We start from the raw sequence: 16,942 nt of genomic DNA on the forward strand, positions 1-16,942 counted from the left end.
AGCTTGAATTAAATTATTAGTAGTTAGCTTAATATCCACCTCTAAACTTTTCTCACAATTACTAGTTTTGCCATCACTGCAGGATCCACACCGGGACTCTCCACTGGCCACTCCAGAGCCGTCCAAAGATTCCTGTCCTGGCATTCCTGGGATCCTTAGGGTCACTATACTGCTGGAGCTCCCAGCCCCCAGATACTGGGCTCCAAAATGCCTTGATCATCATTAGATCTCTTGACACCATAATCCCTAGTTACAGTGTTTACACCATAGCAAACACCTAATATGACTCAACTGACTAAGTGTGCATTTTTACTATTACTTCAAAGTCAGTCAATTTTATGTGGTGTTTCCATTATTTTGTCCAGCCCCTATGTATGATGCATTCAACAAAATATTGAAATTATAACCACTAGAGAGCGTGCTAACCAGCTGTATCTCCATCTGGTTTGGCAGCTCAAAAGCCTCAGACAGAAAATTGCTGCAGAGAGTGGTGAGGACTGCAGAGAGGATCATCGGGACTTCTCCTCCATCCATCCAGGACATTGCACTTAAACGCTGTCTGAGGAGAGCCCGTGACATCATCGGGGATTCCACCCACCCGCACCACGGTCTGTTCTCCCTGCTGCCTTCGGGGAAGAGGCTTTGCAGTATTAAGACCAGAACAGCCAGATTCTGCAACAGTTTCATTCCTCAAGCCATCAGACTCCTGAACTCATAACAGCCCCTCCCCTACACCCCACTCCCCCACACTCCGTGTCTCTCCATCCATGCACATGTCACTTTTCAAGAACTTGCACTGTGTCTTGCACTGTCTACTGTCTTGCACTATGTCTTGTGGTGATGTACACTGTGTTTTTTGCTGCTAAATTGTGGTACTTGTACTCTGCTCCTATTTATATATTTATATATACATCTTTTTATATATATTTATTACACACTCTGCCAGGCTGATGTTGAGCAAAATAATGCAACGCAATTTCGTTCTGTTGTGCACTAACCCGTGTATCTCTGAATGACAATAAGAGATGTTGGCATAATACACTGCTTGGCCAAATAAAAAGTCGCCATGTGAATTTCATTGCTGACAGCCCTCTGGTGGGGTATGTTGGAACCTGCAGCATCACTAACTGGTCAGTGTGATGTCCTGATTGCACGAGTGGTGTGTCGTGTGAATAAAGGGATTTGGGTGATTGTGACAGAAGAGGACCGTATTCTTCACCGGGGGGATGAAAGTGGGTTCGCTGGTGGCTTATATCGAGGTGGGGAGGGTAGCTACCCATAGCCAGCATAGGGCGACCAGATACAGTGGACCGGTACTGAACTCTGTCAGCTTAGTGTCTCTGAGGTCCATGCTGTTTGGGCGACGTTATATCAGCATGCCACAGTGTTTAGTACCAGTGAGGCAGATCTGGGTAGAACCTGGCTGGCAGTGCATACAATTGACACCAGTGATGCCCAGCCCATAAAAATGTTGGCAGGAAAAAAGGCAAGGGTACAGATCTGAGTGACTTTGACAACCAATTCTGCAAAAAAAAGGTTTGATTTGAACAACCATGTTATAAGGTTACCCATATTCAATTTTAATTATTTAATCTCAATAATTTGTCATTTTATATTAAATTCTACGGTGGTCCAGATGGGTCACACAATGCAAAAGCCGCAATACGAATACAAAACCCACAGCAGAAGTGCGGCAGCCATCTATATTATTGGTCTAGGATTCCTGGTACTGTTGCCGCTAGCAGACAGCTGGGCTGCAGGGGAACTTTTCAAAGAGGTTTGAGAAGGAAGTGAAATGTTGTTATTGCTTGTTATATGATTTTTTTCCATGTTTGATTTGAGCACAAAATTGGAAATGGAAAAACTAGTCATTATTTATTTTCTCTTATTGGTTGACATTTATTTCACCTTTATTATACCATACATGTATATGATATGGCGCATTATGGATGTATATAATTATAAATGGTGTGTTTACATATGAAGCTAATAAATTTGATTTATTGGAAAGTGTAAAGATCCATTGTCATTCTTCCTGTTATTAGCAATTATTATGTTATTTCTACAGTATGTTCTGGTCAGCCTGCTTTAATGCAACTGAATTCTCACAATTTCGCGGTCGCAAAGAGGCTCTGCAGAGCTAATTGTGGCTTCCCGATAAATTACGCCAACACCAGAGAGAGGGCGTAGTTAATAAGACTGTCTGTTCACCCTGTTATAGTGAATTTAGATATTTTTCTGTAAACAAATCTAACGTGCTAACTCATTTTACACAACATCGTTCGAATGTGCGCTTTTTCCATTAAATCAGACCGGGCTAAAAAAGTAACAAAAGTTTAAGTAATGTTTATTATGTGATTTATTATATACAAACTCTATTATATTATACATTATACATACAAACTATTATATTTTATTTTATTTTATTAAATTTTCTTTCTCCTTGCTTTTCTCCTCCGTGTTCAGTTCAGACTCCCTACCGATGGGGGGCGCTGGACTACGAGTGTTGGGTATATATAATCCTGGGCGGGAAATTCATCTTGACTAGATCCTGCACGGCAGCACTGTTGCTTAAACGTATGCTGTTTTTTTCCCCCTCCCAACACAGGTTAGGGAATATCTGGGTTTAATACTCATATATGCCCAATATCAGGTGTAAATACCATTCCTATTTATTTTGTTTTATTAATCTGTACCGAGTTGTTGTTTAAAGCCAGAAATATATCTTTTCCTTCAGGAAATGCTAAACGGTAGTTAGCGGTAACAAGCCATCCGCTTAGTTCTATATAGCATGGTTAGCTGGGCGCGGGAGTTTGTTTTAAGTACAAAAGACCACGATACAATGCAGCCTTTAAATAAATGGGTTTATTCCTTAATAGGAAAACTTATATTTGTGTTTTTGTACGCCTCGTTGATTGTACCATCTGTAGTGTAGGTTTATTTTATCCTTTGTGAATGGGTCAGTGCGAGAAAGAAACGCAGCCCCATTTCGGTCTCTCTCTCTCGCTTTGTATGTGTGTGTGTGTGTGTGTGTGTGTGTGTGTGTGTGTGTGTGTGTGTGTGTGTGTGTGTGTGTGTGTGTGTGTGTGTGTGTGTTTTATCGTTTGAATTGTGAACACGTGTTATTGATTGCACCAGAGGGTTATTGTAAACTTTTCATAATAATTGAAATGTGATTAATGCTTACACATCTATTACAGTATTTCAATATTTACATACTGTTGTGCAGATATATTGCATTTTCTTTTTTTTGTATTAAGCTGTTTCTAAGTTTGAGAAATGATTTTGAAAAAATCCTGCACGGAAGCACTGTTGCTTAAACATGTCCTGTTTTTCTCTCCCAACACAGAACTCTGTCCCCTTATTTCTTTTTGGAGTACACTGGCCTAGCCTTGCAGCTAGGTTGGTTACAAATTTGGGGGCTCGCCCGGGATTAGCATGGTCCTGCGAATGCTAACCTAAGAATTGTGGGATTCAGATTTTTTTATTGAATCGATCACCTGACAGATTTCGCGGACAACAATGACTACTCTTCGAGAAGTGTGACGACATCCAGAGTCAACTGCTCCCGTTGATCCGTGCTGCAGACACGGAGGTCCTGTATCGCCTTGCAGCATCCTGTAAAGATGAGGTGGCGGAGGAATTGCCAGAAAGAGACGCAGCAACAGTAGAACTCTTCGACTACATTATGGGGTTCCTTAGGAGTGAGGAACTCCTAAGGAACAGTTAGAACACAAATGGTTCTCATTGCCTTGTGCATCGCCAAGAAAACTATTCTTATAAATTGGAAATCAAAAAACAATTTGAGTATTAGTCAATACAAGGGTCTCTTGTTGTACCACATTAGTATGGAACGAATGTCTGCTTCCTCCAAGAATCAATTGGCCAATTTCAACTCACTCTGGTCCCCAATAATTGATTCCATCACTTAGTGGGTGTGCGGGGTCGTGACTTCGTCGTTCCTTGTGTCCCTTGGATGGTGGGGGGGCTCCGGGGGATGTGGGCGTCGGTGGCCCCGTGGTGCTGGGGGCCTGTGGTTCCTGGGCTGGGGGTTGTGGGTCGGCCCTGGGGTGGGGGGGGCTGGGGGCGTCTACCCGGTGGGCGTTGGGGGGCCTGGGCGTGGGGCGCTGGTCCTGGCCGAATGGCCAGGGTCTCGCGGGTGCGGGGTGGCCTGCTGCTGGGGTGGGGGCCTCGTCCATGCCGGGGTGGCCTGTGTCCTCCTGGGCGCCCCTTCCCATGTGGGACTGGCTAGGGTGTTGCTCTGGGAGCCCCTGGGCATGCTAGCCTCTGGGGGGTGGGCACCGGGGCAGGGCACAGAGGGTACAGGTCCCAGGTCAGTCTGTCTGGTGAATGTGGGTGTCTGTGTGAGAGTGGCTCATCTGCGAGGCCTGCGCAAATCTGTGTTGGCGACCCAGCAAAAACAGGGTGAACTGGACTTCCTTGTCCAATCCAGTGCCCAGGTGACGAGTGGTCTGTTGGTGACCTGATTAAAGGCCCACGCAGGTGACTTCCTGGACCCCTTCTTGGCTGGGACTTTCAGTGGTTTTGTGTTCAGCAGCCTGTTTGCATTCTGCTGAACACTGGCTGAAGGGGTATCCTTTGATACACCAGAATGAGGAATCTTCTGAACTTTGCTCATGTTCTTCACCCTGCAGTGGTCACGTGCCCCCTTGCGTGAAGGCTTAGCAACTGCAAGAAAGTATGGAGATGCCAAGTTGGGTGTCTGACCTAGATGAATTGACAGATCTTGGACTGCATGAGTTTGCATTGATGGAGCTCATCTTTGGGTGTCCTCCTTTGATAGCGATACTGAGCCTTCCTGATGAACCACCCCTTTACTGGGTAAGATGGCTTCAACTGTGGCACCGTTACACAGCTGCTAGGTGGCAGTTTGGCAGGAGTGAAGCCCTAGAATAGAGTTTAAGATGTTTCCATTAAGCAACTCAGTTCTACAGGAGGCAAGTCATCCACAGCGTAACAGCTTATAAACATGCTTACCTCTGTCAGAAACTCATGCTGGAGGATCTGATACAACGTGAGGTGATCACGTGGATTCTTTCTGAAGATCCCAGAAATCAGCTTTTGGGCTGCTGCTGACAGACTCTTGGGCAGAGAGTATTGCACCTCTGTGACACGCCAATAGGTCTCCTCCATATCCTGACCCCAAAAAGGTAATTTTCCAACCAGCAGTGCATATCTGGGCTGACAGAATAAATAATGGTGTTTTTGACATTTTTGAAGAAAATGCTATAACGGGGCACATTTCAGACAGTCAAAAAGGAGCATAAGACCTTTTGCCATGCAGATGTACAGATACATACACGACACAGCCCAGTGCCCAAATGTCTGATTCTGGTCCGTGTCCTTCTCCGTTCCAAACCTCTAGAGCAATGTAGTCCAGGGTTCCACAAAAAGTTCTATGATGCACACAAAAGGAAGATGGAAACACTCCACATCTATTTTCAACTTGAAAGATTCAAGATAATTTAAGAAAAAAGGACCTACTTCTTTCTTTGCCCAACTGGCTCCATCCAGGCCGCCAATCCAAAATCGCCCACTTTCAGTTCCATCTCCTCATTGATAAAGAGATTCTCTGAAAGACCAAGGCCATTGTATCCAGTCTATAAATACTTCACCCAATAGACAGTAGACATTAACTATCTGCAGAGATAATACTACACAGAAATCCAAATGAACTGCTACATACAACTGCCAACACCCTGCAAAAAGCCAACATTAATATACGGAGGATTTAACAAAGTGTGCAAGCATGTACACATACCCAGTTTGATGTCTCTGTGGAGAATGCCTTTTCTGTGGATGTACTTCAGCGCTAATGCCAGCTGTCGCAGGTAGTACCTCACTTCAGGGTATGTCAGTGTTCCTCGAGCTCTCAAGATGTGTTCGAGAGACTGAAAAAGGTGGGAAGAGCAACACAAGTTAAGGTGACTGAGCTTCATAAACTGCCTGCAAAGGGCACATACAACGCGGTCTCACCTCCGTACTGCACAGCTCCATAAAGATGCATATGAAGTCCTCATCTTCCAAATCGTGGGAGAACTTGACAACGTGCTTGTGACACAGATTTTTCATGATATCAATTTCGTGCATAATCTGAGAGAAACAGCAGACACACCACCCCACTAAGTACAAGGGAAATGCAATTCAACTGCATGGATGTCGGGCATCAAGCTCAATTTATACTACTCACGTTGTGCCACAGCAAGGATCTGGAGTCTCCCACTAGGCTCAGAAGCTTCATGGCGTAGGTCTTGTTTGTGGAGCATTCTGTCATTTCGTAGCATTTGCCGAAACCACCCTAAAAAACAGCAATATATTATCAACTGCTGCATAAAGAATATTTACCATCTCTAGTTCTGGGTCACCACATTCAAGCAGACTTTTGTGACAAATTAATACATGGACATTTTCTTTTCCTGTGAGTTAGAAATAAGTCTTATGTTGCTACACATTTATTGCAGGTACCTCTCCTAAAAGCTTTCCTAAGCGGTAGGAGGTTCCATTTTCAGGATGCTCCAGAATAATTTCACTGGGGTCCATGGCTGAAAAAAGCAAAGCTTTGATCCGTACTGTGGCTGCAGCAAAGTTTCAATATCTAGCAAGTGGCGCTTCAAACTTCCTTCCTTCAACTTGGAAAGTTAGCTCCACCCAACTACAATAAGCCCAATAGTAAACATGATGATTCAATAGTTTATAACAAGCCGGTCATACCCTAAGGTAGTACATGTTCTTACTTCAAGGTACCCAAGCCCAGTACTGTAAAATGAAAAATACTAGTAAGCAGTCTCAGTTCTGCCAAATAGTGGTGTGCGATACTACAAGATTTGGTATCGATCTGATAACAAGAAAATACAGGGCCAGTATCGCCGATACCAATATTGATACTTTTTAGTAATTAAAGTGGGAGCATCATCAAATTGCTAAAGCTGAATTTATTTTCATTACCTTTAAGTGTTTTTGTACACCATCATAACTTGAATATCTTTAATTACAATATCATATATAACACTGCACCTTCAACTCGCTGCATGTCTCGTAATGAAGGTCACATTCAGGTTACTGAATGTATTCTCTGTCTTAAATGGTCATTTGTTACATTCAAGTTGATATTCTGTGTGTCTAATACTGTACCTGTATGTAACACACAAAAATCCCAATTAAAAGGTCCCTTCTCATTGATCAAATGTCATGTCTACCTGACCTGCTTCGGACATTACTTTATTCTGACAGCAAGGAAATGACCAAAACATACCTCCAAAGATGTCTTGCAGAAAATGAAGATGAAACGCCACTGAGTAGCTGTTTTAGGCCATTCACACCTTCTACGTGATCACAGGTTAATGGTAAATAAATGTCACTTAGCAGCTAGCAGGCTCAGCCCTGGACTTCACCTCACCCCAGGACATCCCTAGTCTCCCTGCTTCTTACAGGGAACTAACTTTTAGAAATATAAAGTACAGATATTTTATGGGTTCCACTGAAATAAAGGTAGCTGATTACGAGAAAGATCTCGGTATGTATATTGATGCTTCCATGTCCCACTCTCGCCAGTGTGGGGAAGCAATAAAAAAGGCGAACAGAATGTTGGGTTATATCTCTAGATGTGTGGAGTTTAAGTCAAGGGAGGTGATGTTACACTTATATAATTCCTTGGTAAGACCCCACCTAGAATACTGTGTGCAGGTTTGGTCACCATACCTCAAGAAGGACATTGCTGCCTTAGAAAAGGTGCAACGAAGAGCTACGAGAATGATTCCTGGTCTTAGAGGAATGTCTTATGAGGAGAGGTTAGCGGAACTGAATCTGTTCAGCCTTGAGCAAAGGAGACTAAGGGGGGATATGATTCAGGTCTATAAGATTCTAACGGGTCTGGATGCTGTTCAGCCAAATGACTATTTCAATATTAGTCTAAATACTAGAACTCGTGGCCATAAGTGGAAATTAGCGGGAGAACATTTTAAAACAAATTTCAGGAAGCACTTCTTTACACAGCGTGTAGTCAGAGTATGGAATAGTCTTCCTGCTCGTGTAGCGGAAGCTAAAACCATGGGTTCCTTTAAATCAGAGCTAGATAAGATTTTAACAACTCTGAGCTATTAGCTAAGTTCTCCCCAAACGAGCTTGATGGGCCGAATGGCCTCCTCTCGTTTGTAAATTTCTTATGTTCTTAACCCTAACTAAAACTAACAACAGACACACAGAGAAGAGGCCAAATTCAAATCCCCAACCCTTCAGCTATGAGCCACTGTGCCACCCATCGCTGTAAGCAGCTGGTAAAAGACCTTATTGTATTGCAATTGCATTTGAAATAGTCCAGAAGATTCATCAGTGGGCCTACAGGGAGGGGGTAAGGCGCCTGCCAGAGTGGTATCAGGGCAACAAACACTCTCTGAATGTCAGCGAGACTAAGGAAATAGTCATTAGCTTCTGTAAGCAGGAGGTGGGTCACACTCCCATTTATACTATTAGGGAACCTGTATAAGGGTCAGTAGCATTAAACTGCTCAGAGTCACCCTCACCGCTGGCCTTAAGTGGCACAGCTCGCTGCAGCTGCTATGGAGAAGGCCCATCATCACCTTTACTCCCTTAGCTGTCTGAGGAAGGCCTGCATGTTACCTACAATCCTCGCAAACAGGTGTGCTGTGGAGTCCATCCTCCGAAGCAGCATAACATCCTGGCAGCTGCTGAACCAGGGACTGAAAAGTGCTGCAGAGCGTGGTGAAAGCCTGCCACACTATACTGAATGTATCTCTGCACTTTTTGCACCTCATTGCTGCATGAAAATTAATTTCCCACTGGGACATATAAAGTACATGATCTTACCACACTGACATTTCTGATTTTGCTACCAATCATGTACAGTAAATTCAAAAGCTTTGTTTTGTCATGAATTATTTATACTATTTTACTATGCAGATAAAGTATTCCTGTAGATACAAGGAGGATATATTTTAACTTTGGATATGCATAATGGACAGACAAGAATCATATGTCTTTGGAATCGAGAGAACTATCAGATAACTTCAACAAGTTAGCAAATGGATGCAAAATCAAAGATTGCCTATTAATTTCTGCCTGGCACTAACCATGAATTCCTCTGTCACATGACCGGTGGGAAGTAGGACCTGAATGCAAGCTGTAGGGCAGAATCCCCTTCGCAGGGAGCTTTATTGACAGGCAGGCTTGGGCACAGAGACGCAAACAGACAACAAGGACAGAACTGGAGAACATTGGCCTGGGCACTTTACCAGACTAAGGAATGGAAAAGCACAAGGCAGCTGGTAGTGACTGACAGTAGGACAGGAACATGAGGTGAGACTAATAGAGACCAAGCGTGGCTCGTTAGGACCACGTCAGGGAGAAGAACTGGAGGGTAAGGATGACAGGACGGGCAGGAAATGACAGTAACACCCCCCCAAGCCTCCAGGTGCAAAGGCATCATTAAGGGGACACACAGACCAGGGCAAAACCAAGGACAGCAGGGGAGACAAACCGCCAGGACACGACTCATGACAGGTCAGGTAACCAAACAGGGATGCCGACTAGGGACCAAAAGACGAACAGCGGGTATCAGTGGGCAAGTGGCAACAAAGGAAACAGAAGGAGACAAAGGGAGGGATTGGGCGCCAAAAAGGACCAAAGGTGGCACAGGGACAGACAGGGCAGGACACAACCAGATAAGCGATGGAACCCGTGCAACATGAATAGGGCCAGTAGAGGGAACCAGGGGGAACCTAAAGGGGGAAGCAAGAGTGACTGGAGTGGGGGCTGGAACAGTGAAATCGGGCTAAGAGGTGAAACCAGGGAGAGCCACGGGGAAGCAAGACTACAGAACAAAGACTGAGGTATTAGGAGGGGCAAGACACTAGGTAGCATGGGAGGTACAGCGAACAGTTCAGGGCCTCTGACAGGCTCCGGGGTGCCGCAGAAGGGTCGCGGACAGGGGGGCCTTCGGAGTCCTGTCTGGGTCTGTAGAAAGGACGAGCTCCTCTCGTCTGCGGCAGCCGAGGGAAGAACGGCATCGGTAGACAGCGAGGGGTCGGTAGAGCCGGAGGGCGCCAATTAAGGAGTGTTAATTTTGAGAGCAAATTTTGATTTAGTTTTAGTCATAGCCTTTTGACGAAAATGTCATTAGTTTTAGTCATAATTTAGTCATCTAAATTGTTTTTGATTTAGTCTAGTTTTAGGCGACTAAAAATCATAGGATTTTAGTCGACTAAATCTACAATAGTTTTAGTCAGCTAAAATATAAAGTGTAAACAGTAATCCATGTTTTAGTTTCCCTTGTATTTCTGAACATAAAATAAAAACATTATCAATTTGCTATGGAATGGTATTAAGGTTTAAATGTGCAATACACATTGGCATAGATTTTACTCATTCTGTTTGAACCAGCTGCATATTATGAAATGAAATAGCAAATGAAAGTAGCAGTGCAGAACTAAAGCAATACAAAAATTAGAGAGATAACAAAATAAGAAAAACAAGAAATAATTTTTTATCTTTATTTCAACTGTTGAAACTCAGTTTCAAAGAAAAAGTGCAAAGAAAATGGCATCAGGGATCATGCTCTGTCTGAACATTTACAATTCTCAATTAATAAAATAAAATATTATATATATATATATATATATATATATTGAAATTACCCAGTGAACACGCTGACCTACAGCTCGTTAAACTAACCAGAGTTGCTGATTGTTGCACCTCACCAAAGGTAGTCATGACATGGATTTTATTTTTACAATCTGCAGGAATTTTAGTGCTAACGTGACTTTAGCAAGCTTACCTTCGCGTGGATTTCAGGATGACTCGCTTGCAAGTGTCGCTTCAAGTTCGTTGTGTTTTTACCAGTGATGGTGACTCCACATACTGTAGCTTACAAAGCGTCTTGTTTTCTGTAATATTACACTGGAAATGTGTCCATATGTCTTCTCTTCGCTTGGCTTTCTGACATATTGTCGTGTTGATTTCATGAAAAACAGCCTGTTTCAAACCAGGTGCATACGATGATCGTCTATCAATCGCCTACAATTATGTGCATCTGAGCGTATCACCGCTCTCGGGAGTTTGTTCTGATTGGATGTCTATTCAAGTCGTCCCGCTTCAACAAACTAGAGTAGTTCTGATTGGATCTCGTCTTTGGACAATATTTTAGTCTCGTTTTTATTTGTTGACAGAAATGTCAATAACTTTCGTCATAGTTCTAGTCTTTGAGGTTTTTTTTATTTAGTTATCGTCTCGTTTTCACCAGAGAAAAAAGGTCGTTAACTAAAACTATGACGAAAATTTTTCGTCAACGAAATCAACACTGACGCCAAGCGGCAGGCAGGACAGGAACCGGACCACACCGTGGACCCTGCAGAACAAAAGCACAGGGCAGTACCAGTGCCATGAGGAGACCGCAGGTGGTTCCTTTCGGGAACCAATGGATGGGGTACCCCGAAAGACCCCCTTGGACCAAGCCGGGATCAGGCGGTAAGTCTGGGTAGCATACCCGCGTTCTTTCGATAACCTCCTCGGCTGGGGAAACTCTGGTCACTGGGCTGACACCACAGAATAGGACTCAGGGCAAGAACTGGAGGGTCCCACTCCATGTCCTCCGGGGGTATGTCCTCCAGACTGGCTGTCCCTTAATCCATACTAAATGTAATTAAACATAATGAAACTTAAAAGAATAAAATGGTAATGAGAGGAAAATTTAATGTGTAAGTTTTAAAAAACGGGCTCTTCCTTTTATCCAGATGTTTGCAGGTGCTGTGACTCTGTGATGAATGGTGACGTATGAGATCCTGAGAATGGGCTACGCCTCCAAGGGTGAGTGGCAGGTGGCATTTCCCAGGATTTACAGGCTGGAGACGTCTGAGGAGCTCTCCTGGAGTGAAGACAGAAAGAGAAGAACAAGCAGAGGGTGTGGGGAGAAAAAGACTGCAGATCCAGTTACAGGTGAATTGTACAAATGCCCTTGAAGTCTTGCTCCATGAGGGATCCTGTTTTTAAGTAAAAAAAAAAAAACAAACAATAAATTATTTTAAAATAAACGTTAAGGCTTATCATTTACATCTGTCTAGGAGTTAAAACACATAAAATCAATTAACTTACCTGGTGATTTTGGAACTTCCGACTCCAAAGCAAAATAATATAGATAACAACTAAATGCATCGTTTTATTTTGGGAAAAAGGGATAAATTAAATAAAAGGTTAACTTTGGAATCTAAAACAAAAACAGCAATTTCACATCAGGAATAAATATCATTTCAAGGGTCTTCAATACATTTTTCCTGTGTCTGCTCCCTTTACATGTAGATAGTGATATAAACACGTACCTTTAAAATATATTACTGTATGTGCAGTTTATAAGCTTAATTATTTCATTTGTAACTGTCACGGATGGGATCATGACAGTATTGTTAAGTTACCGCATGTTATGTTTATAAAATGTTGCCCAATTAAGTTAAACAGTGATGATCATGATGCGGATATCTTAATTACATTTTGGTATTTTCCTTCTACCTTGAAATAGATATGGATTCAATCCAGGATTGTCCAGCTGGGTGTTACCATGACAATTGTGTGATTGGGGAGGGGAAGGGTGTTCACAATTTGTTGGGTTAAACCAAGTGGTTGGGGAGGGGATTTTTGCACATTACAATAAAATTTATATTTTAGCCTTTGTTGGTTTTATGAATAAATTTGAATAAAATTGTGGTTTTAGATAATATATTTTAGAATTGTCTATGTGGGATGTGTTGTATTGAGGATGATAATTATTAGATTAGTTGTCCTAAGGGGAGGGGTTAAAATCTATATAAACCCTGGAGAATGGGCTAAAGTTGGTGATGGATCCAAGGTCTGCTAGGGTATAGCCTGTCTGATGATTACTTCTTTTTTTTGTTATTGTTAATACTTGTATTTGTGCAATTTTGGTGAGCAAGGACAATAAAGTTTTGTATGTTTTGGAGCTCCATGGCCTTCCCTGGTTCCTGAAGCCTCGGGCCTCAGCCATTCCTAACAGTAACAAACAAGCACAATACACAAGTGCACTAAAGCCCAACACATGGTTCAGAAGCCTCCTACCCCACCTTACACCAGCCACATGGACACCATCTGTCCAACTGGGCATCCTCAGTGTCTTGTGCCTCCTGAAATGCCACATCAGTTTCTTCTTCTTCCTCACATCCTTCTTCCTGAATAGTTTCCAGTCATGTTCTGCCTCCTTGTGACACAATATATCCCAAAACATTCCCTCTGCTTTTCTCCTCCTCCACATTCACTCCCACCTCACATCCATTCTCCTCACCTCCATTTACCATATGCATTACATCCATACCAGCCTCTGCCCCCTCCATCTCACCATCGGAGGCATTCCCCTCAAATTGACCCCTTTCTGATACCAAAGACTGATGCCAAAATTTAACATTTAGTTATTATTTCAAAACTGACGGGGCGCTTTTATTTTAACCGGCGCAGCGTTTGTAGTCTTTTCGGTAGTGGTTTAGCAGTAGAACCTGAAATCGTAAAGCTGAAGCCAGCTGGCCGAAGTTCTATGTCACGTGACAATAAATAATGTCAAAACTTTTTGAATTGTACTGAATTCATTTGATTTGACAGTCCGGTACTGATTACATACAACGTTGATGCAACTAATAGGCTACTTAAATATATATCACACTATTAAATAGTTAGACATTATGATCTTCTGGACCTTTGCTTCAAGATTTTCTCTCTAACTGGACCTCTTTAAATTTTAGTCGAATACCCCTGGACTAGACAATAAGTTTTAGGGCTGAACTAATGTGTTTTAACAAAATGTGGCGTCGACGATCCAAGCGCTGTCTGGCCTATTTGCATATGTCCCAGCATGCCGCACTGTCGTACTGAAAATAGTCACTGTCTACTAACGTTTTAAACTAGAGATAATATTCTCTTTAACATGAATGTGCTGTTTTCATACAATGGTTAATACATTGTATGTGAATAGACTAGACAATAAGTTTTAGGGCTGAACTCATGTGTTTTAACAAAATGTGGCGTCGACGATCCAAGCGCTGTCTGGCATATTTGCATATGTCCCCGCATGCCACAATGTCGTACTGACATTGCCCAGGGGCCCACACAACCCATAATCCATCCCTGCTCCCACCTCATGCTTTATTAAGTGAGCGAGTGGCGAGCACAAAATACAGATACATCTGAAAGCTTGAAACAGACACAGGCATCTTTGCCGATCAACTTTCAACGCAACGATGGAAATGCTAAACTGGAGGTATGCTAAATCTTTTACTGTATTTTAGAATCGTTAGAATTGCCGCTACTATGAAAACATATCACGAATATTTTTGACCAAAAGTTTTTTCTATACTGTCAAGAGCGAGTAAGGACCATGAAATAGGATTGGAAAAGCGGTAAGTTATTGTTCATAGTTAGTTATCTCAACGGGTTTTATTGGTTAAATGCGGCAAAAGACTGAAAGTGTTTACGCTCACAGTTGCAGATAATGGCCGGCGATCTATTAAGCACACCAACGGCTACTTTCAGAGACAATCATGAAGGGCCTGAGACCAAGCAAGACAACCTTAAGCGAAAAAGTGTTGATAGTTTTAATGGTGAGTGTACCTAGTTTACCGTACTGGTGTGTTTTGTTTTGTTTTAATTTTGTTTTTAAATTGGACAAAGTCTGGATGTGTTTATATTCTCAGTTTCAGGGGATGGATGGCAAACCCCAGAAATGGCAGCACAGATTGATAAGCTTGTCAACAAGGGATTTACAGAACTGACATCATCAGCGGTGGAAGACAACTGGGACAAAAGCATGAGACCGCTCAATGTTATACAATTTATTATAGGAGTAGTGGTATGGATTCTGGATACGATAATAGACAAGAACCTAGAGGAGAATTGTAAGGCGTGCGCCACATTCTGCTCAGACCCTTTTTAACAATTTTGAAAAGTGGTCAAAAAAACTGTAGACCGCGGTTGAAAAATGTTGTATTGAAGGGGGTCTTGAGGTTTAACCCAATTCCCCCATCTTCCACAATGGTTCAGAGGGTTAATGATACAGTTTTAAATAAGAGACATACATTAAATGAGAGGGACATAAGCAGCAAAATGAATTGATATGCGGTGTTATGGTCAATGAATACAGTAATGATGTAGATGCAGCCGCTCAAGCATTCTGGGATATGGTGCGGGACAAGCATGTACCGACAGATGTTGTGCACTGAATGTAACTGTTTGCGATTGACTCTGGTCAAAAATATGTTTGAATATTTTTTATTTGTTTGTAATCATTCTCCTAATTAAATGATCTGCCTCAAAAACATTGGGTCACTATGTCTAACAAAGGGTAACCACTTGAACCCTGAAAACATTCACAATCCTATCAGTCAAGTATAACCCGCTAAAGAATCATCTTTTTCATTTATTTCAAAGGGGACACTTTGTGCAAAAGCTGTATCCCCAAATCCCCAAACGGCCACCAGAATCGGTGTCTATCCCTGAAAAACCCCGGGTATCAGCCCTTGGTACTGCTTTTTCAGACCGCCAATGGAGGGGTATCCTAGATAGAGTTAGACATGGTCTCTTGCACTGTAAGCTGCTTCATAAAGCTCATTTTACCAACACTAGGCTGTCTAAAATAACCCCTGCAGATGTGTCGGTTGCAATAGGCGTGGGGCCCCTGGCGGGCCACTTCCACGTGTTTTCGGATCTGTCCTTGATTATCTGAGTTCAGGACAGACATAATCAAAACCATCGTGCAGACCCTCAACATAGTTCTACCTCCTCTAATCATCTAACAGACCTGTTAGGTATTCCAACAGCCGATACCAGGACCACCTCAATATCTGTAACATCCTTCACTACCTTACTGTCTAGGCACCTCATCCTTTTAGATGGAGACATGCTAACCCTTCCAACATATGATGGGTGGATAGAAGAAGTCTGGGTTTTTCATGGATAGACACCGACAGGTAGAGTTTGTTTTGATGTCTTTCTTTGGTCCTGAATATGTGTTGTGTTCAGAAATGCTTTGCAATAAAAAGTGAGGACTGTCCTTGTGTAAGTTTGTAACATATTTTGATTGCTGTTAATTTGCTTTTTCATCAATTACTTTGATGAAACACCTTACAATTCAGGCTGAGTATATTGCTCAAGTCTGTGATTAGCATGAGCTTGTGAAAGTGATTTACAGATTTTTTTTCTGATTCTTTTTCAATTTCTTTATACATGTTGCTCATGTAAAGTGGGATGACTTTATATAAATGTGATATTGTCTTAGTTGTAAGTACCACTGCTCATCAAGTTTGCACATGTCTGCCTGTACTTTGGGAAAATGTAATGATTAAAAAATTATGCTTTTCAGAGGACCTGCTTATTTGTGGTAGTAGTGTTGTTACAGCCCACATGGCAGTGTAATGGATTCCTGGGGGAGGGGGGGGGGGAGCAGGGCTGGGCTATGCCCCCCCAGTCTCTCATCTATGCATGCCTAATAATGTGTGTGTGTGTGTGTGTGTGTGTGTGTGTGTGTGTGTATATATATATATATATATATATATATATATATATAATTTATGTAAAATTTACGACTGCAATTTAAATGATGTCTCCCAGAACTTTTCATGCACCCTCCCAGTCAAAGCAGTTACAGTTCTGAGAATATGTTGGCGTTCACTTCGCTACATTGCAGCTGGTAGCAGGAAACCCTGTCACTGTTAAGGCACCACAGTTCACAGTCCCTGAAAAATGGTATGAGAATACTCACTGTGAATGGTTCTGAATTACAGTGCCAAGCTATGTACATCATAGCATCATCAGAACGGGCCGCTGTAGTATTGATGGAAAAGTATATGGATCGGGAGCCACTTGTCTGGTTGCCTGCACTATTCAATCTGTTCAGCAATCAGCAGGTCTCAGGAGGACT

The 16,942-nt window shown here is 42.5% G+C and overlaps 1 protein-coding gene across 1 annotated transcript; it reads right to left on the reverse strand.

Moving 5' to 3' along the window:
- Nucleotides 1-4,090: 4,090 nt before the first annotated feature.
- LOC140587545 (serine/threonine-protein kinase PLK3-like) lies at nt 4,091-6,561 on the reverse strand. The gene is made up of 9 exons (XM_072708791.1): nt 6,487-6,561; nt 6,212-6,319; nt 5,998-6,114; nt 5,783-5,912; nt 5,506-5,593; nt 5,322-5,417; nt 4,999-5,197; nt 4,811-4,908; nt 4,091-4,343 (listed from the first exon to the last, which is right to left on the reverse strand). The coding sequence occupies exons 1-9, from the start codon at nt 6,559-6,561 to the stop codon at nt 4,091-4,093; spliced, it is 1,164 nt and encodes a 387-aa protein (XP_072564892.1).
- Nucleotides 6,562-16,942: the final 10,381 nt, after the last annotated feature.

This window comes from Paramormyrops kingsleyae, unplaced genomic scaffold (genome assembly GCF_048594095.1).
Source record: "Paramormyrops kingsleyae isolate MSU_618 unplaced genomic scaffold, PKINGS_0.4 ups335, whole genome shotgun sequence".
Taxonomy (NCBI): domain Eukaryota; kingdom Metazoa; phylum Chordata; class Actinopteri; order Osteoglossiformes; family Mormyridae; genus Paramormyrops; species Paramormyrops kingsleyae.

Coding starts and splice junctions, on each gene's coding strand:
- LOC140587545 (XM_072708791.1), bottom strand. CDS start 6,561: ATGGACCCCAGTGAAATTATTCTGGAGCATCCTGAAAATGGAACCTCC. Junction 6,115..6,211: donor GATCCTTGCTGTGGCACAAC/GTGAGTAGTATA, acceptor TGTTTCTCTCAG/ATTATGCACGAAATTGATAT. Junction 5,198..5,321: donor TGGGCACTGGGCTGTGTCGT/GTATGTATCTGT, acceptor CTGTCAGCCCAG/ATATGCACTGCTGGTTGGAA.